The sequence below is a fragment of the Xyrauchen texanus genome, chromosome 39 (genome assembly GCF_025860055.1).
Source record: "Xyrauchen texanus isolate HMW12.3.18 chromosome 39, RBS_HiC_50CHRs, whole genome shotgun sequence".
NCBI classification, from domain to species: Eukaryota; Metazoa; Chordata; class Actinopteri; order Cypriniformes; family Catostomidae; genus Xyrauchen; species Xyrauchen texanus.
The window spans coordinates 10,849,512-10,877,172 of NC_068314.1; the positions used below are offsets into that span (position 1 = coordinate 10,849,512).

General features: G+C 40.3%; 1 protein-coding gene across 1 annotated transcript in view; it reads left to right on the forward strand.

The window, feature by feature from the left end:
- Nucleotides 1-27,661, forward strand: part of LOC127632462 (serine/threonine-protein phosphatase 6 regulatory ankyrin repeat subunit C-like) — a 68,003-nt gene that overhangs the window by 31,465 nt on the left and 8,877 nt on the right. The window contains 18 exon segments of the mRNA XM_052111040.1: nt 2,398-2,488; nt 3,956-4,038; nt 4,310-4,373; nt 4,474-4,542; nt 4,719-4,859; nt 5,677-5,788; nt 6,718-6,789; nt 6,871-7,072; nt 11,464-11,500; nt 11,502-11,549; nt 16,941-17,058; nt 22,621-22,840; nt 22,972-23,059; nt 23,148-23,228; nt 24,899-25,044; nt 25,254-25,336; nt 25,431-25,513; nt 25,607-25,698. Coding sequence (XP_051967000.1) covers nt 2,398-2,488; nt 3,956-4,038; nt 4,310-4,373; nt 4,474-4,542; nt 4,719-4,859; nt 5,677-5,788; nt 6,718-6,789; nt 6,871-7,072; nt 11,464-11,500; nt 11,502-11,549; nt 16,941-17,058; nt 22,621-22,840; nt 22,972-23,059; nt 23,148-23,228; nt 24,899-25,044; nt 25,254-25,336; nt 25,431-25,513; nt 25,607-25,698 — 1,830 coding nt within the window.

Sequence of the window (27,661 nt, forward strand, 5' to 3'; positions counted from 1 at the left end):
TGCGTGAGACCGACAAAGTGCGGCCTCTTCGGCGACACTGTCGAGGACTTTACCAGCAGTTCTCTGTGGTGAAGAAACAGACGGAGGCCATCTCACATATCCTGCCACCATGGGCCATGCCCCGTCTGCTCGCTGAAGGCATCCTGCAGCGAAGAAAAGCCCTGCTCTGCCTCAACCTGGGCCCAGCTCTCAGCCTACACGTCGAGCCCCACCAACGACCGTGCGCAGTCAGTGCTGGAATGCCTTGCCACCTTCAGGCCAGGCACAACGGTCCCTTTAAAACTTTTCCAGATACTCCTGGGGCATATGGCGTTCTCTGCGGCGGTCACGCAGCTGGGGTTGATGCATATGAGACTGCTTCAGCACTGGATTCAGACTTGAATCCCGAGATGAGCATGGCACCATGGCGCACGGCGCACGGATGTTCACCCCCACCTGCCGCCAAACATTCAAACCATGGACATACCTCTGCTTTTTGCGGGCAGGAGTGCCCATGCAGCAGGTATCCCGATGCATCCTGGTCACGACCGACGCCTCCAGATTGGGTTGGGTCGTTGGAATGGGGCCCCGCCACGCTGGCACATCAATTACCTAGAGTTGCTGACTGTTTTATTTGCCCTGCGGAAGTTTCTCCCATTAGTTCGAGCCAAAAATGTCCTAGTCATGTCAGACAGCACCACCGCGGTAGCATACATAAATCGCCATGGTGGTGTACGCTCCCGCCACATGTCGTGACTCGGCCGTCGTGTCCTCCGTTGGAGCCAGCAGTGACTCACATCCCCGGCGACCTCAATGTGGTAGCAGATACGCTGTCACGACAACGCTGGCCCAGTGGAGAGTGGAGGCTTCACCCCCAGTCGGTCCACCTGATTTGGAAACGATTCGGCAAGGCCCAGGTAGACCTGTTTGCCTCCCGAGAGACCTCCCACTGCCCGCTCTGGTATGCCCGAACAGCTGGCCCCTGGACGGGACGTGGAAGATCTAGCTGGTCTACCACCTGCCGTCGTAGACACGATTAGCCAAGCCAGAGCCCCCACTACCAGGCAACTTTATGCCCTGAAGTGGCGCTTGTTCGCAAATTGGTGTTCTTCCCGGGCTGAAGACCCACAGAGGTGCGCAGTTAGGTCAATGCTCTTACTCCTGCAAGAGAGGCTGGAGGGGGAGGCTGTCCCCTTCCACCTTGAAGATGTTTGTTGCTGCTATTGCGGCCCACCACGACGCATTAAATCCTCAATCAAGAGGGTCGGGACCTGCAAGCGTTCTCTGTCAGCGACACTTGCCTGGAGTTCGGTCCGGCAGACACACCTGTGATCCTAAGACCGCGACCGGGCTACATGCCCAAGGTTCCTACCACGCCCTTCAGAGACCAGGTAGTGCCCCTTTGTTGCTTTGTCCGGTACATGCTTTGCGTACCTACTTGGACCGAACGCAGAGCTTTAGACGTTCTGAGCAGCTCTTTGTCTGCTTTGGTGGACAGCAGAAAGGGAACGCTGTCTCCAAACAGAGGCTTTCCCACTGGGTGGTGGACGCCATTTCTTATCACACCCAGGCCATGGTACGGTCCCCTTACGAGTGGTCCCATGTCTCCCTTAGGCAGTTCCAGCTGCCCTCCAGTTGCTGTGTTGTTGCAACATCCCCCTCCTTGAGGCTGGATCTACCACCGTGCCATTTTTCCACATGTGACCTGAGTGGCCCATGTGATGTATTTCGCCACTTTTACCTCCCCGTCCCTGGGCAGGTGTGGTCTCCGCAGGGTCTTTTTCCCCTGAAAGAATAGGGAACTGGTTAAGACCCCCTTCCCACGATGCGTGGATCCCAGCCGTTTGGCTCTATGCGAGAAACATAGAGAGAAAAGAGACCCGGCTAGGCTCGGCCCGTTCCCAGGTTGACAAGCATCGCCTTCCCCTGTTTAGGGTAACCAGAACGATTCCGACAACTTTTATGGGGCATTGGGGAAGGGTACGTGCACAGCGTCGAAGTGAGCGACAGACGGGAACATCTAGGTTACGTATGTAACTCCCTGATGATGGGAACGAGACGTTGTGTCCTCCCGGCCACGTCGCTGAGCCGAGCCACTGTGGTGGCCGGACCATATCCGGCTCCTCAGAAAAATCCCGAATGAACTCTATGTATTTCCCCGCTTTTATACCCGTATGTCCGGGGGCGGGGTTTGCAAATACTGTCTGCCTAATTCTCATTGGCCTTTTTTCATAGATCAGAGGCATATTCGGTGCTCGAGAGACCCCTAGTGTCGCTTCTTCGACACAACATCTCTTTCCCTTTTTTATGTTTTGTGAAGCACTTTGTGTTAAATTTGCTAAAAAGGTGTTTTAAAAATAAAATGACTATTATTGTTATTAATATTATTAATTTTTATATTTTTCTCTTGTCTTGAAGATGCAGAGGTGGAATGTGCTGATGAATATATTTATACTCCTCTTCACGTTGATGCTAAACATGGTCAAGAGCTGCTTGTTAGTACTCGCATGTATGTATTTTAAACACAAAACCCTTTAGTCCAGAGACTACATAAACAGTACAGATGCTTTAGGTTAACTGGTGCATCGTGACCTAAAAATGGATCACAGGTCTACACTAATAGGGTTGTGGACAGCAGGGACAAATCATTGCTAGATCAAAATAATAAAATCTGTAATGTGGATACTCAGAAAAGGGGTGTTTAGATCTAATAGCAGATTTTCTAAACAAAGATTCAGACAACAATACAAATAACTAAGCAATGAGAGAAAACAAGAGCAAAACCAACCTACTCACAATACTGCCACAAATTGACAAGAGCAGATAAAGAACACAGAAAACATGCGGGTGTAAATACACAAGAACCTAATGACAAACTAGATACACCTGGACAAGGTAATGGCAGAAAACAGGTAAAGCAAGACTTTCAATGTAGTCCACAAACATACAATATTTAAAATAGTCTGTATAGATTACATTAACTATGTAATCATGAATAGTTAGAATAAGTTATATTAAATCAAGCATTGTGTTTTCAGGCAGGTTATGTTAGTTAAGCTTACAACCTGATGATGCTCAGCTGATCTTGACATCTACCAATATGGTACTCTATTAAAGAGCTCCCCCATATATACATTTTTTTTTCAGCTGCCTTTTCATTGCATGATTGCAAGCGGCACTTAACACCCTCCTCCATTTTCCAGCTCCACCTCTTGTATGACAGCTTTGCCTTTAGTTATCTCAACATCTGTCTTGTTATTCTGTGCTCTTTGGAATTCAAGACTTGCAATTAATTGCAAGTCTATCTTCAATGTGTTATTGTGACTAGTTTTTTTTTTTTTTTTACTTAGCAACTTGTTATTTTTTAAGTTCTATCAGGTTTCCATTTAATCTATATTATGCAAATGAACAATTGTTTCATGTTGCACTGTCGGAAAGATTTAATCGTTTGTATAATGTTGTAATATAATTCTGCTGGATCTGTTCTTATCCCTGGGGAGATTAAATTGCTTTGTTTAGCCAGAACAGAACAATAACTTCAAAGATAACAGATTTATTAAATTGTCCATGAATCAATAAAGTATTAATTTGATGGAAGTGGTCCTGACTGTAATAGGCTAATCCAATTTTAAAAGATAGGAGAAAATGCTTCCCATATCTTTTGATTTTGATGTCAAAGGCTGTGCGTCCAATTTAACCATATGGTATTTTGGAGCAAATTCAACTGTCATGTGGTAGAATCTTGCCAACCCAGGTTGTGCAACATGCACCTTATCGATTTTGTATTTACTGTGTATACACTATGAACATTTAAAATGTGTGAAATTCATGACTGTAGATTTTACCATGCATGGTTAAAATCATGTTGTATCTTCATCTTATGCTGCAAACTTCTGATGCCTAACATTAGAAGATGTTGAAAAATACTTGCTTATACCATTTATAATTATAATTTTTAATTATTCTTACTGAACAGGCAGGGCATTAATGGGATGTGTCCACTGCACTTGGCAGTGCTTTACGGATTTTCAGACTGTTGTCACAAGTTACTTTCGTCAGGTAAAATTCATACACATGCACAGTTGCTAATAGGTAAAGACATTTACATTTATTAAATTGCTGACACTTTTATATAAAAAGACTTGCAGTGCTTTCAATTATACATTTTATCAATATGTATATTCCCTGAGAATTGAACTCATGCATTGGCATTACTTAAACTTGTACTATACACAAAATAATGCACAATTCAGAATGCATTTTTAGGGGGGTCTGGGCTAAACAGTGCTTTGGCCTGGTTTGTTTAAAAATGTTGCCCATATGTCAGCAGGGTTTGATATAAACACTGCAGACAGCCTGGGAAGGACATGTTTGCATATAGCTGCTTCAGTAGGGTATTTTAAACACCTGTCACTTATACCTTATGTGCTTATAGTTATAAAGTTCCTTTTTGTAAATTACATTTTATGTTATTCATTCTTTGTTTATTGGCAGAAATGTTGAATGTCTTAAATTGCTGTTAAGCAAAGGTGCCAATTTGAGTAAAAAGGACAAATTTGGAAGGTAAAATCATTATTAGGCTATTATTTTATTTTGGAAATTATGACCTGTGAACTCTTTATGTGCGGATCTTGTGGATATTTGTAATTAAGGTAATGTTCATGTCTCTATTTTGTAATAAAAATACAAATAATAATAATAATAATAATAATTAATTAATATTGGGAATGCCTTTTCAGGTCTGCTTTGCACTATGCATCAGTGAATGGCTGGTGTCTGTGTACAGTAGCTCTGGTGAAAGCTGGAGTAGATGTTAATGAAGTGGATTTGAATGGATGCAGTGTCGTGCACTATGCAGCTGCCACTCAGACATCACACAGGTATAACATTCTTACTGCCCTTAGTTATAAAACAACAAGAAATACACTTCTAGGAGATTCAGTACAGTGTTAGCCTTTGGTGGTGCTTGGGTAGTGTACATCATATTTCAGCTGGGCTGAAAAGAGAAGACATTAGTCGCATTCATACACATACTTTTAAAACTAAAATGCAAATTTTTCTCTTAAGAGGCCATGTGTGGAACACCCGATGTCAAAATTTGTCTGAGCTGATTTAGCAGCTCAAGAAGTTGGAACATTGCCAGAAAAGATTGATACTGATGCTATGTGTGAAAGTGACTATTGAAAAGGGCCTCAATTTACCAAATTAAAGAAAAAATAGAAAGCTACACAACTATTGCTTAATTGCACTGCACTATACACAGTCATTAGGTTTCACTTGGTGTTTCAAAAAATCCATCTGTTTCTGAGCGCATGAACACTTGGATAGAAAAATAGTACATCATGAAGACATGCCATAGAGAAACTGCCTTACAAGCTAGACATTCACACAGCAGAAGGATACAGTTGTCAGTACTGTTTTAGAGTGCTAACTACAGTACATTTTGGTTATAAACAAGACTGACAACTGCAATCTATAACCTAACTGACTCCTGTACGTTTTCAACTCACAGCCTCATTTTTGGTAAACCTGTGCTGTGTGAATGGAATTATTCTTTTATTCCTCTACAGAGGTGAGCAGAACTGTCATGACAGTTTCTCCATGGGTGATGGTGATGAAGAAACAAAAAAACTTTGGCATTTTGAAACCCATTATTAACCATTAATCATTCCTGATCATGTGTTGTTATTCTCGCAGGTATTTAGAGTTTCTGTTGGATAATGCTGCTGATCCAGCACTGCGTGACAGTAAAGGATTTAGTGCTGTTCACTATGCAGCTGCCCATGGCAACAAGCACAACCTAAAACTGGTTAAAAATAGGAATTAACAAGAAAAACAAAAGATAAGGCAATGTTGTGTGTCTTGGATAAATGTCCTACTTCCAGAGTTATAACAAATTGTAGCTAGCTAAAAGGAGTAGAGGTCAACCGATATATCAATTAGTGCTGACAGCTACTTTGGGAACTATTGGCAGAAATGAACAGGATTTTTTTTTCTTTGCGTTATAGACGTAGTGAACTTTCAGGAAAAAAAAATATGACACATGGACATAACATTTATTTAGATGACTATTAATGATTTTTGGGGATTGGCTGCCCCTGTGAAGATTCTGTTGTCTGCCATGTCCTCCTTGAGCGTTTTGCCACATCCATATGGGAGAAAATATCCTGGCTAATATGTGACTGTTGGCAAGCCTTATCTAGGGCATTTTTCAGTTTGATCTCTGTATGCCTGTGCCGATCGCAAGAAAAGACCACAAAAGTTTCTTAGAAATAATACATTCAATAAATCGACTTTCAAAATCCAACTTTGTTTCACCTCTAAAAAGGAGCTCATTGTAGCTGCTCTGAAATATTTTACATTGTGGAAATTTGTATCTCCTGCAGTCAGTCACGAGGCTAAATATTGCCATTCATGCTGATTCTGGCTACTGCAAAAGGATCATATCAGAATTATATGTTACATCGACAATAAGATTAAGATGCTGTCCTTATATGGGAGAACGGAGGTAATTGTTACATGGGCTGTATCTCAGTAACTATGATGTTTTGAATCAAAAGTTACTAACTTTGATATTTTGTTAACTAAGGCAATAACATTCAGATATTTTTCAGTGTGACTTAAGAATTTAAATTAATTTTGGGACCACTTTGTTGTGGCATAGTCCTTTTAGGCTACAAAACTAAGAGTCTATGATCTCCAATGTCAATGTGAATTGCCTGTTATTTTCTTCATTAGCTCTTAGAGAATTCTTTCAAATGTGTGGAAGAAGTGGAGAGCTGTGTGCCCGTGGGTCCTTTACACTTGGCTGTAAGTATTCAATCTCTGGTCATGCCATTTTCTCTCTCTCTCTCTGTCAGTAATGCTGTGAATGTTTATTGTTTTTGTCAGGCATATAATGGTCACAGTGAAGCTCTTAAGGTGTTGTTAGAGACGCTGGTGAATGTAGATGTGCAAGACTCTGGGGCTCACACAGCTCTGTATGTGGCCTCTTTGAGAGGTCACAGCGCTTGTGTGGAGGTGCTGCTGGTCCACGGGGGCTCGTACTGCATGAGGGAACACAGCCGCAGATGGACACCTCTACATGCTGCAGGTGTGTCTCTGTGTTTGTTATACATTATACATAGACAATGTAAGTGAAACTGTTATTATTCAAAAGTCTTAATCTTGGCAAGAATACTAAAATTACATCAGATTGTGAAATCTTGCAAGTGTGCGGTCCCATTGTACATACCTGCATACTTGAGTTTCTGTGTAATGTTTGGTGTGTTAAGCTTAATTAATAGGGGTCCATGCACAAAAGGTGCTGGAACTACTACTACTACTACTACTTCTTCAGCCAATAAAAATATTTAGGCGTAGCCCATTTTCACATATCAACCTAAATAGTCCAAATTTAACAAAGCTTGATAAACTTTGACAAAAAGACATTCTGAGGATGTACACAATATTTCTTACAATTCTGCCCAAAGAAACCTGTTATAATGTGGCAACAGTTCAATTAAAGAAGTTAAAATTCGCCATGCATCATCTTTGGTGCATGTGTTAGTATATCCTTAAATATAAGTTATTAGACATAAGAAGTCAAGCTTGTAAAATGGAAGTTATATACAAATGAGTATTAAGGAACACACATTCAATGTAAATGTTAAGACATAATGAAAAACACTTTAACAAAACATGATCACACATGTAGCCTGTAAGGGGGTTAAGATGGGCGAGGAGGAGGCGAGAACCGGCTTGTCAATATAAATAATAATTTAATGGAAACTTAAACCAAAAGCACAAACATAATCACACACATGACGGACATGCCCGTAATTCTCTCTCTCTCGAACCGTCGTCACCGGCCGCCTTTATCCCTCGCGCCTCCCATCAGGCCGATTGGGGACCGGGCGTGCAACATTCTAGCCTGGCCCTGCCCCCTCCGCTCCACATAGCCAAATTTGTTACTTCTTAGGCAAAACACACCCAAGTAATTCTATACTGGACCTTATTAAATAAACTCTAATGTTTGTGCACCTTATTTGGAGACATAAAAACAACAGAACTTCTGATGCCCTGATACACACAAATGCATTTAAATATGCTAGATTTAAATTTAGAAATAAAAAGTGATGCTACCATAATGTTCTTCTAATGATTATTATTATTATTATTAGGTCCCAAGCACTGCAAGTACAGAGGAATCCTATTGTTCTTCTAAGGATTATTAGGGGGCAAAGCACCGAAGGTGCTGGAAACCTATTGTATCTATTAGGATTTTCTTATTATGGGTTCAAGCCCGAAGGGCTGAACTATATAAACCAAGTGTTTCATTGCTGGGTTGTGCGATGGGTGTTTGTGAGCTGTGCCATCTTGGTCACTGATGCACTCATGCAGATTCCTGCTGCTGGAGCAGAGAGTTTGTGTTAATCACAGTCTGAATTCGGAGTTCACTGTTTTTTTTTTTTCAAATATAGAATGGTCAATAAATCTGTCTGTGTTTCCGCTACTCTCGTCTCCCTGCATCTTTTTATTGCATTTTATCGTGCAGGGGAGCTCTGTAGCGCCCCCTTGAAAATCGGCCTGTAAAGGGGCCCTGTAGCACCCCCATTTTCACCTACAGTCACCAAAATTGGTACATATATAGTTCTCATCAAGCCGAACAACTTTCATATTCACAGTAATTTGCTCTGCCCAACAGGAAGTCAGCCAGGATTTTCTGAAAATCGCAGGCTCTGAACTTTTAAATACTCCTAGTGGATTAATGTTAAATTGTGCAAACTCATGCCAAGATATTGTAGATGCTAAATTGCAAACATATTTTTGATATTTTGAATGGTGTTGCCATGGCAAAGCAATACATTTATGGTAAACAGGAAGTGCCTTATATATTCTGTGTGCATTGTGTATGATATAGTAAGTGTTCATTTTCCCTAGCGGCCACTATAGAGGTCGCTAGCTGTATTTAAGACTTTTAGTTTAAAGTTAGGTGTACTTGTCATGTTTCCCTCATTAATGTGTCTTGTTCACGTTGGTTCATTGTCTTATTAACTTGTTATCAGTTCTGTTCTGTGATTTACTTCCTGTTTTAATACTCTTGTTAGCTTGTTATTAGTTTAGTCTTGTCATTAGTTGTCTTTGTCATGTGTTTCCCATGTCAGTGTATTTAAGCCTTCTTGTTTGCTGTAGTCCTTCGTCGAGTATTGTTCATTGTGACCCTGTTTCCTTGTCCAGTTTATCCAGTTCTGAGTTTGAATATCAGCACTGTAAAAAAAAAAAATCTGCACTTGGGTTCAAACTTCAAATACTCCATCTGTTCCTGTCTTCAGCTTGCCAGAATGTTACAGAAAACTCGACCCAAGATGAACCCAGCAGGGGCACTTATTTGCCTACGGTAAGGGGATCATTCCATTGAGGAATTTGTGATGGAATTCTGCTGACTCTGCCTGGGAGATTCGAAGAGATCTCCCTGAAGCTGTTTTTCCATGTAGGACTAAATGAGCCCATCTATTCATTGATGCCACCAGGGGGAATAGATTGGACTCCTGATATATAAATATATATTGACTTTGCCCTGCTCCTGAGTAGTTTGGCTTTCACTGTGGGAGTGCCTGAAAAGAAAATCAGCATTCCTCCTACAGCAACCACCAAGCCTGAGTTCCCCTTTATGGCTGCCAAGCCTGAGTTCCCCATTGTGCCACGGTCAACGAGCCAGCGCCCATGCCTGCTACGGTCAACGAGCCAATTCCTGGAGCCTCGTCCGTCCCAGAGCCAGCACCTGAAGCCTCATCTGTCCCAGTGCCAGTGTCTTTGGCCACAGAAGCCATTCCCACAGCATTGCTTATGGCCGTTCAGAAGAGGAGGATGAGGAGGAGAAGGGCTCCTACTCCCCAGTCGCTGTCAGCGCTTACGGCCATGGAGGTCATCCTTAGTTGCTGCCAGCGCTCATGGCTATGAAAGACATTCCCCTGTTGCTTCCTGTGCTCACAAACATCATGGAGGTCGTTCTCCTGTCACTGCCAGTGCTCACAGTGCTCAGAGGTTGCTCACGGCCACGGAGGTCGTTCACCTGTCACTGTCTGTGCTCACCACCACAGTAGTCGTTCCCCTGTCAGTGCCTGTGCTCACAACCCCGGAGGTCATTCCACTGTCTTTGCCTGTGCTCACAACCCCAGAGGTCCTTCCTCTGTTACTGCCTGTGCTCATGACCACGGAGGTCATTCCAATGTCACTGCCTGTGCTCACAACCCCAGAGGTCGCTGCTGTGTCACTGCCTGTGCTCACAGCCACAGAGATCATTTCCCAGTCGCTGCCAGTGCTCCTGAACATGGTGATCATCGACAAGCTTGTCCAGTTCCCAGATGCTGTCGCCGAGTTTATCTAGTTCCCCGAGTACATTCAGTTCCCAAGGCTATCGATGAGTCTTTCACGGCTCTGCCCCTTGTCCAGTTTCCTTGTCCAGTTTATCCGGTTCTGTGTCAAGTCATTTATGTTTGTTTTGGATTCATGTTTTGGATATCAGCACTGTACATAAATCTACACTCGGGTTCACACTTCAGCTACTTCGTTTCCGTCTGTTCCTATCTTCAGCCTGCCAGAATGCTACAGTAAGATGTATTCTGAGACTTCTTGAATGTCTTTAAAATGCATTATAAATATGGACTTCATACAAAGTTTTACTGAAATGTTTTTACTGCTATACCATAATTTTTTCAAACTCATCTCAGACCATTTGTATAATTTGCATGAAATGTGGTATGTGTTATCTAGAGATGCTCTTAACAAAAATGTATCAAAACAAATTGTATTCATTTTATTGTTTAGAAGATATGAGTCAAAACGTTTTTGGGTGTGGCCCATAATTACTTATTGGAATGTATATTGTGATTGCAAATTAACAAAATGTAACAAAACAATGTTTACATGGGCAACAGAACATTCTGAGGGCAAAAATGTTGTCCTAATACAATGCAAGGTGGCTCTATAATTTAATAAGATTTTAATCTAATCTGCAACTGTGATCAAAAACAACTGTGTCCACGGCCTCCACACAATCTATTTTGTAAAATTTGGCTATATTTGTCATGTTTGATCAGTGCACATTTAATGTAGCAATAACTTGCATAATTCTGACAATAGTTTGGATGTGAATGGCATCTTGAACTGAAGTATTGCTGACAAGGGTAAAAAACTGTGGTAAAAAAATTAGGATAAATGGTCACACACTAATATTACAGCTCCAAACTTTTATTGAACAAAGAAAAAGCTGTGGTGCCACAGTCTTGGATTTGGCATGTCAATACAACACCACCTTCATGTGTGTCACATAATCTTTTAACATTAAAATGTATTACTTTTATACTTTTTTTTTTTTTTTTTTTTTAAGTTTTATTTAAATGCTTGAGGAGCTGTGGGAATGTCAAACCATGGGTGGTTTGATATAAGCAATTGTAGATCATAATGTTGCAACATGACTAGATTTAACATTTATTCTCACAGCAGCCAATGGACAAACCGACTGCCTGCTCATGCTGTTGAAAAAAAAATAAAAAAACTGACATCAACCTCATGGACGTACAGGGACAGTAAGTGTCATTTCAGCATTAATTTCATGGATTGTACAGTACATGATCATACAATGCATTCACATCTTGTGAATGTCTGTCTGTTAGGGCTGTGGGTATTGGTGGCTATTCCAAATAGTCTTTAACCTGAATAGGTGCTAAAGGTTCACTTGGTCCAATTTTAAAAGATTTTACACAAAGAAATTAAACTTTAATTTAAAAGTTAATTTAACGTTCGTTTAATGTTTAAGTGTTCACAAAAAGTACAATACTCATACAGCTAACAATGGTAAAATGCTGTTGTGCCACAGCCTTGGATTTGGTATATTAATACAACACCACCATGTTTGTCATATAGAAGTTGTTTCTGTTTACTAACAAATGCTTTGCGGCAGCACTTCCAGCTTCTTTTGGCACCCCAGACTGCTTTCAGTTGGCTTTTCTTTCAAATGAAGCTACAAATTCCCCAAAAGTACTTCTTGTGGGTTTGAAAATTTGCATTTATTTTAAATGCAAGTAACTTGCTAAGTTTAAATCGTCTGTTTGCATACTGAAAATTGAATATGTCAAATGTTATTATGTACTGTATGTGGACACACATTGCATGTCTGATGGTAGTTTAAATATTTATTTGCAACATTTCTCAGGCTTTAGGAGTGTGTTAAATTGTGAGGATGTGTATTCATAAACCTGTTACATATTTGACATGATCATACATGCTAACTTGCATAACTTTTATTAAAATAAACAAACATTATTAGTTTATATAATGGTTAAAATATTATTAAAATTGCAACGCTGCCCAAATCCACAACTGAAAGAACACAGAAGCACAATTGCCTGCTGTGTGACATCTTGGTTAATTCATTCTTAATCTATTAGCCCTAAAATATATTCAGTCAACTTTGAAAGTTGGTCCCTCAATTCATTTTGATGTGTTCAGAAGGCATAAGAGAGATTTATTTTGGACTGTGGCACCACCAGAATATCATCACCTTTACCTTTGCAATTCATTAGGCACTTGTCTTCTTGCTAGACCTGTTCAGTGTTTAGTGTTATCTTTGTACATTCAGTCTTTTTAACAATGTACAGTTTTGTTGGCTTCAAGTGCACAACGTTTTGCACCATCATGACTCGATGATGTAAAGGGTATATGGTGAAACTTTTAGAGGTTGGTAAATCTAAAATAATAAGATGTGCCTTTTTATGGTGTCCTTGAAAATGTTACTTTTTTTTTTCTGTTACCATATTTCCTTTTGAAACAGGCAGGACGTATCAAAGGGCACAAACCTTTTTTAAATAGCCTTTAATTTAATTCACAGCCATGAGCCATGATTTGCTACTTGTAAGAAGTAGCAAAATAGGTATTATTTGAGAGAAGAACATTCTCATTACAAAGAGCGTTTTAGTAGAGTCATCAATGTTTTCAGTTCTTAAACCTGAAAGAGACTGTAAATTTTACCATTTCAAAAGTTGGGCTTTGTCCACCTTTGAGAGGACACTAGCATATAGCTAAAGCTCACACATGAACTAAAAGCTTAAATAATATATATATATATATATATATATATATATATATATATATATATATATATATATATATATATATATATATATATATATATATATATATATATATATATATATATATATATATATATATATATTTTTTTTTTTTTTAAATTCACTCCTGCTAATACTGACTTGTATATGATAAAGCCTAATTGGCAAACCGCATCTTCATATACAGTATCTCACAAAAGTGAGAAATTATTTTTTTAAATATTTGATTATACCTTTTCATGTGACAACACTGAAGAAATGACACTTTGCTACAATGTAAAGTAGTGAGTGTACAGCTTGTATAACAGTGTAAATGTGCTGTCCCCTCAAAATAACTCAACACACAGCCGTTCATGTCTAAACCGCTGGCAACAAAAGTGAGTACACCCCAAAGTGAAAATGTCCAAATTGGGCCCAATTAGCCATTTTCCCTCCCCGGTGTCATGTGACCTGTTAGTGTTACAAGGTCTCAGGTGTGAATGGGGAGCAGGTGTGTTGAATTTGGATTCATGGCTCTCACACTCCCTCAAACTTGTCACTGGAAGTTCAACATGGCACCTCATGGCAAAGAACTCTCTGAGGATCTGAAAAAAAGAATTGTTGCTCTACATCAGGGGTTCTCAACCTTTTGCAAGCTGGGCCCCCCCAAAGCTGGTTCATTGCAGTTGGGGCCCCCCGCCCCATGCTTTATTGTTATTATTATTATTATTATTATTATTATTATAATTGGCAGTAGCACCAGATTTCTAATGTGAGCTTGCAGGCATTATTATTATTATGAGTAGTAGTAGGCCTATCATCATTACTAGGCTATCGCTATATAATTATATGAGGTTACATGCTTTATTGTTGTTGTTGTTGTTGTGTGATTATTATTATTATTATTATTATTATTATTATTATTATTATTTATCATCATCATCATCATCATCATCATCAGTAGGCCTGTTATCATTACTAGGCTATTGCTATAATTGGGAATTGGCACCAGACCTCTGATATTAATTTATGTTTTATTATTGTTATTATTACTAGGCCTAATAGTAGGCATCATCTGCATTTTTTACAGAAGCTTGCTGGTAGGTGATGTTAATGTGAGACCTGAGCCTGCTTTGCCTTGCAAAGATCCTCAATTCTTGGCTCAATGTTTGATAAACATAGCCTCAAATCATCCTCGATTTCTGTACGATTGCGGTATTTCGTTTTGAGTGCAGTCATTTTTGAGAATCCTGTCTCACACAAATATGTCGACGCGAAAGGAAGGAGAATCTTCAAGGCGACATCACAGAGTTCAGGTTATTCCTGCATCAATGCTGCCCAGAATGACGAAAGAGGGCAGGAGCTAAAGAGTTCCTTCAGTCTACTGTCACTCTTCAGCTCAATAAGCTGTTCCTGCATATCAATTGATAGCTCGTTTGCTGTGCACACAAACGGATCTCGAACCCACGCAAAAGAGCGATAATCCTCTTTAAAGTACGTCGCAAATTGTTTTCTCATTGCTGACAGGTGCTCAGACGCTGATTGAAATAGGGAGGAGAAATCGTGTGACGTGCCTGCATCAGTGATAAAGTCTGCAAGGCTGGGGAACATGTCGCAGTTCCCTCGACTGATGCGGCCATGCCAGAGGTCTAGTTTTTGTGTGAAGGCGTGCACTTTGTCTGCAAGGAGCAAAATATGAGTTTCATGGCCTTGCAAAGACAGGTTGAAATCAAACAAATGAGCCGCTTTCTAAAGTCTATGAGCGCAGCACACACAAATAAACTAAATTGACATACTGCAGTTAAATTTCAAAATGTGGTGTTTTTATATTTATAACATTTGAATACAGTTCAGCAACATACATCACACGACCTGACGACCAAGAGAGCTGACAATTGACAATCACTTAATTTACCATCACCTCACGATTGAAAATGTGACACTGATTTCATATGACAGTTCAACAAACAAGTTAATAATATTAAGTCACTTACATTTTAGACGAAATAATGACTGTTTTGGTCTATTTTAGCAGCGAAAATAGATCCGATGAATCCAAACAAAGATCACAGCATAGCCATAGCGCATCTCACAGCAATACTCAATCGTGTTTTGAATGATTCAGTGTTGTGAACGAATCGGTTGAGTCAAAGATTCAATGACCCATTCACAAACATCTATCTCATTCTTGAGGAATCGGCCGTTTGAACGAATCGTTTGAATGAACGACTCAATGACTCGCTTAATGAAACCGCTTATCACCTGCATTTGCGCTCACTATCGACAAACCAATCAAATTTGTTCAAAACTTTTTTTTTAAATCAGTCCAAACACGTTTACATTTTTATTCAGGAGTTATGTATATACAAAACTAACTTTTTATGACTGTAGTTTAGTGCTAAAAAAAATGTGCCCAAAAATTTTTTTTCCAGTTTTTTTTCCCTTCCATCGTAGCCTACTCGCGCCCCCCCCGGTTGAGAACCACTGCTCTACATAAAGATTGCCTAGGCTATAATAAGATTGCCAAGACCCTGACACTGAGCTGCAGCATGGTGGCCAAGACCATACAACGGTTTAACAGGACAGGTTCCACTCAGAACATGCCTCGCCATGGTCGACCAAAGAAGTTGAGTGCACATGCTCAGCATCATATCCAGAGGTTGTCTTTGGGAAATAGACATATGAGTGCTGCCAGCATTGCTGCAGAGGTTGAAGGGGTGGGGGATCAGCCTGTCAATGCTCAGACCATACGGCGCACACTGCATCAAATTGGTCTGTATGGCTGTCGTCCCAGAAGCAAGCCTCTTCTAAAGATGATGCACAAGAAAGCCTGCAAACAGTTTGCTGAAGACAAGCAGACTAAGGACATGGATTACTGGAACCATGGTGAGACCAAGATAAACTTTATTGGTTCAGATGGTGTCAAGTGTGTGTGTGTGTGTGTGTGTGTGTGGCGGAAACCAGGTGAGGAGTACACAGACAAGTGTGTCTTGCCTACAGTCATGCATGATGGTGGGAGTGGCATGGTCTGGGGCTGCATGAGTGCTGCCGGCACTGGGGAGCTACAGTTCATTGAGGGAACCATGAATGCCAACATGTACTGTGACATACTGAAGCAGAGCATGATCCCCCTCCATTCGGAGACTTGGCCGCAGGGCAGTATTCCAGCATGATAACGACCCCAAACACACCTCCAAGACGACCACTGCCTTGCTAAAGAAGCTGAGGGTGAAGGTGATGGACTGGCCTGGCATGTCTCCAGACCTAAACCCTATTGAGCATCTGTGGGGCATCCTCAAATGAAGGTGGAGGAGCACAAGGTCTCTGACATCCACCAGCTCTGTGATGTCGTCATGGAGGAGTGGAAGAGGACTCCAGTAGAACCTGTGAAGCTCTGGTGAACTCCATGCCCAAGAGGGTTAAAGCAGTGCTGGAATATAATGGTGGCCACACAAAATATTGACACTTTGGGCCCAATTTGGAAATTTTCACTTAGGGGTGTACTCACTTTTGTTGCCAGTGGTTTAGACATTAATGGCTGTGTGTGGAGTTATTTTGAGGGGACAGCACATTTACATTGTTGTACAAGCTGTACACTCACTACTTTACATTGTAGCAAAGTGTCATTTCTTCTGTGTTGTCACATGAAAAGATATAATCAACTATTTACAAAAATGTGAGGGGTGTACTCACTTTTGAGATACTGTAATACTTATTCTTCTATGCACTGCCAAAGATCAAAGTTAATGTATGATTGATCGAAAATGTGCTGGAAATTTCTAGAAGAGAAAAGCATTCATATGTTATATTGTTTCTCCCATTTCTATTTGAAGTATTGCTCTTGTAAATGTAGTCTGGTGGTACCTGTAGGACTCCACTGATGTTGGCTACACTTGGCTGTCACATTGACTGTGTCCACATGCTGCTTGAAAGAGGAAGTAATCCAGACACTGGAGACAAAAGAAGCTGCACTGCACTACATTGGGCAGTAAGTATACAACAGATTACATTGTATGTATGTATGTATGTATATACACTTCTTAGCCACAAAAATGGTTTGGCTAGACCCCTTTATACCAGTGAAGATAAATCTTAATGCTACTACATAAATCTAGATGAATATAGAGAATTCTATGCTTACAATTTTGTACTACTGATATGCACAAAGATGATGATATGAAATTTATATAGATTATATGTACATATATTAAACTTGTCATTGCCACGTTTCTGATAAATTATGTCGTCATATTTATGACATAATTTGCATATATGTGGCAAAGATCTTAAGATTTATTTATTAAGATTTTTAGGAAATGCTTGTTTTGCTCTTGGGGTAGGTGAGTATGTCCTCACACTTTATTATCCACCCTACTGAATTTTCATGCCACTCCAGTTTGGTTTATGCTGGTTTGGCACTGTGCACCAGCAAAGCTTTTATTTTGTAATGCTGGTTGACCAGTGTGGTGTTTCTGGTGAAGATGGTTTACCAAGAAAAGTCTTGCAGGTTAAGGTAAGGTCCCACAACAGCATATGCTGCTCTTTTCAGCGGGCAGAAAGTGAGAGCACACATTCTATAGAGAGGACGGTTACACAGGTCAAATGTGGCCTCAACTGACTGTACTGAAGACAAAAATAGAGCCAGGGTACCTCTGTAAATAGATTTAGCTTTACAAGACATTTATTTTCAACATTGACAGCTGAAAGTTCATTTGTGTATAAGTGGTGAGGATATGCTTTGCCTACTATCATATACCATGCTCTGGTTCAGAACATGAAAGTCTGTATTGTGTAAAGTTGTCAGTAGTTCCTAAAATGTTACTTGGCATTGCATGTTACTTTTAGTCACCAAATTAGATAATCAAAATACTGTTAATCAGGAGTTCCTGATGTACATATGTGATATGTGTTTGTTCAGATGCACTGTAGTCTATACCTGTTGTACCAGCCATGCCTAAATTGCAACATTTTGTAGCATAAATTAGCACTAAGTTATAGTGTATGCACTACTAAATATTTAAGCATTGCACCATTAAACTCAGCTTATACTTAGGATAATGTTTCACCTAAATATTTACAGAAGCCTCAGACCAGAAGAAACAATTGGAATTGAAAATCAAACTGATTGAATGTTATCATCAATATTTCATGTTTTTTGTGACAGACTTGGATCTTTTAGACATATATGATGATTTTGACCATTTGTTGACGTTTACGAGAAAACATGTGAAAAATTTACTTAGCATCTCTTCAGCCTGAAACTGATCTAAACTGTGCACTTTCCTGTATGCGTTGTGCGGTGTAACTGCATGCCAAGTTTAAACGCATACAAAATATATAGGATAGTACTACAATGAAGAAATGTTTTGCCATGGTCCTGCAACTTTGGTTTTGGTTTTTCATGTTGTGGCAGGATCGTGGCCATCTCCTCTCCCTGATTGTCCAGAGCTGTCTCTGTTTGTCTTGCCTTGTTCTATGTTGACTGTGTCAGGGTTTAGACACTTCTGTTGGTAGTGTTTATTATCGTGTGTTCGAGCTCTGAAACATTTAGTGTCTTATTTTGTGGCTGGGTGTGCATTGCATTGTTTGTTTACTTTGCAGTGGGTACTTTTGTCTAGTCCAGTGTTTGTGTGAGAATGCATGGCATTGCTTTATTGGCATTGTCATGTATACTCTTGTCCTGTCATCAAAGTGGATTAACGCACAGGCTTGAATAGGCTGCAGCCTAGCCCCACTTGTGCAGGGGCCCCGGATTGGCCAGACAATTTTTTGTTTTATTTTAAATTCAGCACAAACAAAAAAAGACCCTCATTGGCCCATAAGTCACATCTGTCCAATCAGCTGCTGGTCAAATCAGGTCAATCATTTTCATTTACATCACTGTTATTGCTAGACAGCATAGCGATAAAATGTCAGAAAGTAAGTATGATAGTGGAGCACAAAAACGGAAAATACAAAGGTTAAAGGAACAACGCGACCAAGATATACTGAAAAAAAATCCCTAAATTGATTGGATACTTCAAGAACTTCGCACAGGATCAGCTAATCTACAGAAGAAATATGCAGGTGAACTACAGGAGGATTTTGTGTACGAAATTGGGCAATTCAGACAATTTATCAAAGAAAACGAGGACACCTCAGCAAGGTCACTGCTGCAACTTATAAGAGCAAGAAAAGTACAATCAGTGTTTCCAAATGTTGATATAGCACTCTGGCTATTTATGACTTTGCCTGTAACCAACGCCAGCAGTGAGCGCTCTTTTTCAAAACTGGGAATAATTAAAAATAGACTAAGATCCACGATGGGTAGGGCTGGACTAGTAATCTGGCATACCGGCATTTTCCCGGTGGGCCGACGCACTTTGGGGCCGATCAGGGGTGGAATGGCCATCAGGAGAACCGAGCGGTCCAGTGGGTTGGCCGTGAAATGTGAATGCAGGGAATTCTGTTGCTTTGTTGTTTATAGTTACATATTTCCTTTGTTTTGTAGCTGTGGTGTCAGAGGGTAATATCTGGTATTGTTTCCACTTACATCTCTATTGAAGTTTGTTTTGGTTGTAGTGCCGGGGTTTCATGATCATAATTAAAGGGCTGCTTCTAAGCACTGGTCCTTGTGCTTGTTTGTATTTGTGTTTTGCTTGTAATGTTCAATATCTCATTTTACTTGATGTGTTGTGGTGGTAATTTTCTTACTGTGGTGGTCCACCACTTTAAGGAATGTAGAGGAAACACTGTAGAATCAATGTGTGTGTGTATGCCAGTTCACCGTACTATTTGCGTGTGGACCATGTATGTCACTAAATACATTTTTCCAGTAAAGCACAATGATTAAGGGGGGCGTCACACAAAGAGCAGCCTAGGGGCCCCTGACCACCTTAATCTGCCTCTGCCTGTCAATGTCTGTTGGCCTGTGTAGGTTATGCGTTAATGCGTGAATATGCTTGGTTTCCTCATTGCCACGTTCTTTACTGTCTTGAGCTATACCCCATGCTCTCATTTGCCTTATCTTGTTATCTGTTTCACATGTTCTCCCTCTTGTTTTGGATTATTTTTTATGAGTTTCCTGTTTTGCTCAGTTGGTTTTTAGTTTGTTTCTTTGTGATTTCAGTTCTCTGTTCTTGTTTACCACTCTTGTGAGTTTTTGTTTGTGTTTTGTTTAGTTTGTAATAAAACATAGCGAAACTGCCTGAAACTGGGTTCTTAAATTTTTCCAATCTGGTTGACTTGAGGTGCTGCTGACTCCAGAGGAGACGACAGCGGGTGAGTTGTGACATAAGAGTGTAGCGTAAACTGCCTTGGCGGTTGATATATACTACTGAGGCCGTGTTGTCTGTTCGAACCAGCACGTGCTCACCCTGGATCAACTGTCGGAACCGCCGCAGGGTGAGCAGTATTGCCAAAAACTCAAGGCAGTGGATGTCCCAACATAGCCATGGACTCGTCCAGGAGCCAGCGACTGCATGCTCGTTGCATACAGTGCCCCAGCCGTGCCTGTAGACCTGTACCCGTAGAAATACAGGGTCGTTCCAAGGCCTGAAAAGGTGGTGATAGATTGGCGTGATGGCCATGCGATGTGTCCTGTGGCGCCATGTGCATCTCAGGACTCCAGTCCGGAGCCAGTGTTGAAGCTGTCTCATATTCATCAACCCGAGCAGTGTGGCCACCGCCGAGGATGCCATATGCCCCAGGAGCATAGGAGCTCTGAAATAGTTTCAGTGGAACCACGGCCTTCTGTCTGAACACCTTCAAATATGTCAGCACCGACTGGGCATGCTCATTCGTGAGGCACGCCGTCATCGAGTCTGAGTTCAACTCCAGACCGAGAAAGAGATGCTCAGAACCGGGAGGATCTTGCTCTTTTCCCAGTTGACCCGAAGCCCCTAGGACCAACAAGGTGGACATCATCCGCCCGAGAGACCGTGCCGTGACCGTCGTCCAGATGGCGAGGGCGTTCACTAAGCGCAATTCCTGCATCAATCCCAGGGCGGAACTACCCTCGTGCAGCTCTTTCAGCACCTTGGCTAGGTGGACTCGCATTAGTGCCATGATGTGCAGGGCAGAGGTGGCTTGTCCAGCTGCACCATAGGCTTTGGCTGCCAGGGACGACGTGAACCTACAGGTGCTAGACGGGAGCTGAGCGTGCGGGCATAGGTGCACCGCGAGTGCCTTATCCATTGGGGGCATTGCAGAGTAGCCCTTGGCCGCCCCACCATCGAGGTTAGTGAGGGCGGGGGAGCCGAAAGATCGGGACTGGGCAATAAAAGATGCTGTCCACAATCTTGTCAGTTCCTCATGCACTTCTGGGAAGAAAGGAACTGGGGCGGGGTGTGGCTGTCAGGGAAAGCACGTCTGTCATTTCCGCATCAGCGTGTAACCGGGCAACCTCACCCGAAGGAGGAAGCCCGGCCGAGACTTTCACGTCCGACTGGATGAGCCCACTCTCCAATGCTGCGCTCGAGAGCTCATCGCCTTCGCGGGCACCTAACAAGAGGTCGAACTCGCCCTGGTACGAGCCAGCGCATACATCCGCTTAATTGCTGAAACGAGCATGCCGGGGCATGGGAGGTCCGTGGGGATTTACCCGGCGGAGGTGGTCCCATTGTGGTCCCCGAATTGCCCCCAGTGCTCACCACGCTGGCCTCGTACCCGTAGGTAGGAGGACCGAGGCAGTGAGCAGCTGGGGTGGCTCGCACGACCGCAATGTTGCCATGGTACTGTGGACATGATGCATCCACGAAAGATGTCTCGGCATGGGCAGTGCCCAGTCACAAAAGACAGCGATCGTGGCCATCTGAAGATGAGAGATATCGACCGCATCCAGGAATAACACACAATCGGAAGGGCATCTTTAAAAAGACTTCTGATGTGTGCAGCTCTTTTAGAATATACTCTTTTAGAGAGGAAAATACTCTTTTAGAATGCACTCTAAATGATCAGCCAAAGCGCCCAGGGGCGTTCTCTGCAGTGCACCCGTGCAGAGAGGGGGAAAGCTGCTGTAATGTGCCGTAACGATCCAGCAGAGGTGAATGGAAGCCGTGGCAATTCAGCTTGCTTATTTCTCAATGAAATGGCAACCGCTCTGCTCCGAAGAGAGAATCTGAATGAGCGGTATGCACGCTCCCTCCTTTATACCCGTATGTCCGGGGGAGTGGCATGCAAATACCAATCGCCAATTCCCATTGGCCTTTTATCAAAGATCAGATGTGTCTCGGGCTCCCAAGTGTGACCCCTAGTGTCAGTACATCGACACAGCGTCGAGTGAGTGACAGATAGGGAACTGGTGTTACAACTAAATTAAGCACAGACTTGGTGACAAACTAACTAGTACAGTATTTACTAAGCCCTTTACTAAGTTTTAACTTTAAATTCCATCTTAAGTGATTCCTTACGCACAGCTGGTGCAACCCTACCCCGGTCTCTTTTACTACAAGCATATAATTATACTCCGATCAAAGGATCCCAGAAGTGGATGAACACTAGTGTGTGACCTCAATATCAGCAACACTTGTAAAAAAATATTAAAATTTAAATTGTATTCTTTCTCTTTTAGGCAATAATTGGTAGTGAAGAGTGTGTCTTGGCTCTTCTGGTTCATGGAGCTTTCGTCCTGTGCAGGGACGTTCATGGCAGAAGCCCTTTGCATTTGGCTGCCTCTTGTGGTCATGAAGGGTTACTGCGGCACTTACTGGAGGCAGCATCTGTCTCAGACCCACTTGACTCTCTGCTGGACTACACTGGCTACACACCTGTTCACTGGGCAGCTTACCATGGTAAAAACACATGCTAATACTTGTATTAAATTTGATAAAAATGCAGCATCATATGTTAATAAGTATACCAACGAATGACTCATTTCTCACAGTAAACATCAGCATCAATGACTGCTTGCATTTTTTTTCAGGGCACAAAGACTGTTTGGAAGTTTTACTTGAATATAACAAATCAAGCATCTGGGAAGGAAATTCATTCACACCATTACATTGTGCACTGTTAGTGGACTTCACCTGCCCATCTGCAGAATGTTTCAATACAAGCACTCATCTTTCATAAAAACATTTCCGGTTTCTTTCTCCACAGAATTAATGGTCATTATGGAGGTGCAGAATTGATGGTTGAAACTATGGCAACAATCATTAACCTCAGAGATGCTAAAGGAAGGTGTGTATGCATGTTATATGTCTTGTGTACATGGAAGATGAAGAAACAGATCAACTTTGGCTCTATGGGTTTTAAAAAGGGCAGTCTTGTATTATTTAGAGTAAAATAGGGTGTGTTATTAAAAGCCGCTGTGCTTTTGTAACCTCGTCAGCTATGCTGCATATTTCGGTTGCTGCCTGCGTTTTTCACACCCAAATTTAAAAGCTCACCTCACACAGATACTTATTGCAAAATAATGGTCTTATTTCTCACACAGACCTGTCAGTTGTACACAATGTGCTATGAACTGTGGAAACTTTTTATATAGTCTTTTTTATTATTATCTTAAAAATCTAGTGCTAGAAGTTTGAAGTTTCTGATCTTTTAGTGTATCTGAGGCTGAGACAAAAGTCATTGGGACCTTTTATTTTTATTTTCAGTAATATTTAAATGTTTTCTATACAAATGACACCTTACAAATGGTACATTTAAACTTTTTTTTAATTATTATCCAATCCTAAAGAATTGTCATATTCTAAATCTTATTAGGTTACCAGTCTTTATAAAGTCAGTGTCTCAAGGTTGGGAAATGCCCTCGATGATGTAATCTGAAACCTTGAGAGAGCCTTTAAAAAGTATTTTCACCCGACTGTGACTTCTCCTTCTAGCTCATCTCCTCTGTAGTTTAATTCATCTCGTCTGCAAAATATACCCATTCGCTGTCATACATGTAGGTCTGTTTTTTTTATCTTAGGTTGCATTTTTCATGTTACATTTCCCTATTCTAATTCATGCAATTGTTCTCTTATCCTAACCGCAAATAAATAATAAAACGGTTTACAACATTTTACTATGGTTTCAAAACTATTTTTTTTCTTTTTCTCTTTTTATCTCATTATGTTTGTACTCAAACAGCTGCATGTCTGAACCAGATGCTTACAGACTTTTAGGTTTCTCCAGCATTTTTTTCTAATAAACTAATAAATTAAAACCATCTACTGGTTAATCAAATGTACTACAGTATAATATTTAAAAAGTAAAATATATCAAGTTTAAGGCATGTATGGTAAAATATCAACAACAAATGTAACAAGTAATAATTGCAAGGTTACATACAAGTAAAATAATTAAAATATGCATAATTAACAAACCGGGTAAATACATAGCATACTTGCATTTTTCTAATTATTTTCAGCAGTATATTCATATTCCTACATCATCACCACAGGGTGGGGCATATTTGTGACAGGGATGTTGTCAGGCCTTGTCCTTAAGTGATGGAGTTCTGTGAAAAAAAATTTGATTCTAAGTTTTCCAATGGTACCACATATGACTGTCATTATGTGTCCAGAGGCTTTTTCATTTTAAACAGAAACTTCTGAACCTGACCGTGGATTTTAACAACAGACCTTATTTTATTCATAAATCCAAAACTGCCCATCTAAAAACCCATAGGAAATTCAAGATGGAATGCATGGTTTGAACATTTTACAACTTAAATCTGAACAGCTTTATTCCACAACAAGATGAAAAAGCATGTTTTAACTTAATGGAATATTTCATAAGTGAAATTGGCTTCATTTATTCACCCTTATATGTTGTGAACTATTTCCTTAAAAGTAATGTTAAACTTTGAAAGATATATATTTTTTCTAAACATTTTTAAGATTGTCCATGTATTTTATCTGCAGGACTCCACTGCATGCAGCTGCTTATGCGGGAAATGTCGCAACACTGCAGTTGGCATTGACCTCCAGCTCAGATGTGAACTTAGTTGATTGTACAGGACACACTGCAATAATGGTTGCTGCTGAAAATGGCCATACCTCTGCTGTTGGTTTGTAGAAAAATTACCTTGTTTCACATTACATAAGTAATGTTACACTGTTATCACAAAAGACAACGCATGGTAAACTTTTTGGTATTATATTGTTTAGAGTGATTATGTACTCCATTGATTTAAAAAAAAAAATTTGTGCATCTTTAATTAGCTAAACAATTAGAAGATAAGTCTTGCTTATCTTCTCAAAATTCATCTGTTTCCAGATGTGTTGCTTCATCAGGCCAGAACAAACTTGTCATTGATGGACATCAACAGAAATACAGCACTTCATATTGCCTGTAGAAGGGTAATCCGCCTCACCTCATAGTGTTATATTATACAGCATGCTCTGTGTGATTGTGTTTCAATTTCTAATGATGTTCATGTGTTTAACTCAATAGGGCCATGAAATGTGCGCTCTTCTCATTCTGGCTGAGATTGACCAGCCCTTACTCATCAACACATTAAACAGTGCACTACAGATGTGAGCATTCACATGTTATAATGTAGATGAGTTCTTATGCCTGATCATGTGTTTATTTTCATGGCAAATGTTTTTGTCTCTACTCACCTCTAGGCCGCTGCATTTAGCAGCAAGAAATGGTCTTGTCACTGTGGTTGAGGTTCTGCTGACTCGAGGTGCAACAATTCTGACTGAAGATAGGAATGGTAAATTTCAAACTTGAGTCAATAGAATTTGCTTCACCAAAGGACTGTAGTGTTCTCTGATATGTGCTGTACAATGTCATGTGCTGGAATTTTGTAATGAGGCGGCAGAGTGCCATTTAATTTTTTTTTCTTTAATCCAGTGTAAATTCAGATTTCAGTTCCATTTGATATTTACACTTTCAGGTTAAATCCATGCAACTCTGAAATCTGATAAATCACAACATATGATATAAAAAAGGCCTATATAAAAATTATATGATTTAGAATCTGATGATTATATGATTTAGTTTGTAAATCTGATCTTTTTCAGAGGTTTAGCAGAGGTTAATTAGAATGTGATGCTTCCCAGATGAAACGCTTTTAATCAGACATATCTGAGACGTATTTGTTCTATCTGGGAACAAATCAGTGCTAATTGGAGGCATTGCCTCCATCATGTGACTTTTCACCCATATTTTGTGCTTAACCTCCCCCATAATCACGCCATACCAGAGTTTAACCCTCTGGGGTCGATGGATGCACCGGCGTGTCCTGCTGGATTTTTTCGTTATTACTGCGGAAACAATATAAAATTCTCCGTCATTTTGGGGCATACAGATAAGTGTAAGGCATCATTAGAGACTATAAAGGGTCTACTTTTATTTGTGTACACTCACAATAACAACAAAACCTTGTGCTTTTGTAAAATAAAGAAAATAAAAAGGGTGTGCTTACAGCAATCTCGGTGTTTATGAGCATATTTCTGAAACGCGTCACAAAAATGAACTGAATCTCCGTGAATACTTATCACACAAACATGAAACATATGTCTAAAGACAGCTTAAAATGTCTACTTTTAGATAAAACAATTCAAATTTAAAACAAATATTCTCCTGCAATGTAATCTGTATTAAACAAAGCAATGTACAATTTTTCCTGGCTCAGCTAATTATCCCTAATATGATCACACCCACGGACAGAGCGTGCCATTCATACGGTAATGTGCTGAGGCGATCAATGCAAATGGTAAACACCCCCAACTGTGCCTAAATAATTTTCCTCAGAAGAAGAGCCGGATTCCGATGAACGTTTATATTTTGAAGAGAGATTTGATCCAGCCGAGGATATATTTTCGGATTTGTAAGTCATTTAGTTTTACTTACATTGGTTGACATGCTATTTTATATAAACATGTACATATTTTACTAGTGGGAATGTTTGCAGACTTGCCAGCCAGGATTCAGAGTATTGAAATTTGAAATATGACTCCTAATAAGCAAGTTTTAGTTGCATTTAAATGTTGTTTCATTTAAAGTAGGCATTTAAATTGTATGCTGTATGATATAAATATGATATGTAATATGATATAAAATAATATGAATGTTTAGATTATATTTTAACTAGTGTTTATACTGCCCCATTATCATCAACAATGCTTGTGCTTGCAAATGTCTGTTCAAGTGTAAATGAGTAAAATGCACTTTAAATATGCCCATATTAGAAAATCAGCATATTATAATGATTTCTGAAGGATCATGTGACACTGAAGACTGCAGTAATGATGCTGAAAATTAAGCTTTGATCACAAATTGCATTTTACAATATATTCAAATATAAAACTATTCTTTTAAATTGTAAAAAGAGTTCACAATATCACTGTTTTTACTGTATTTTGGATCAAATAAGTGCAGCCTTGGTGAGCAGAAGAGACTTCTTTTAAACGGTAGTGCGGGTCTAAAATTAAGTAAAGTCTTTATGTAAAGAAAATGTATAGTCAGATTACTTCTTTTAACTTAAAACTTGATTTTGATCATTAAGTCTCCTCGCATTCATTCTCTTTCTGTCACATTCCTCAGTGATAGGCCCAGGGGAGGAGTCTTTGTCTCCTCAGGTGTGAATTACATAAATATTAATGTTAATTCACGCCTCCTTCCATATGACCTTTCTAACTCAAAGTGTCTTACAAAAGTTAAATTAATATATT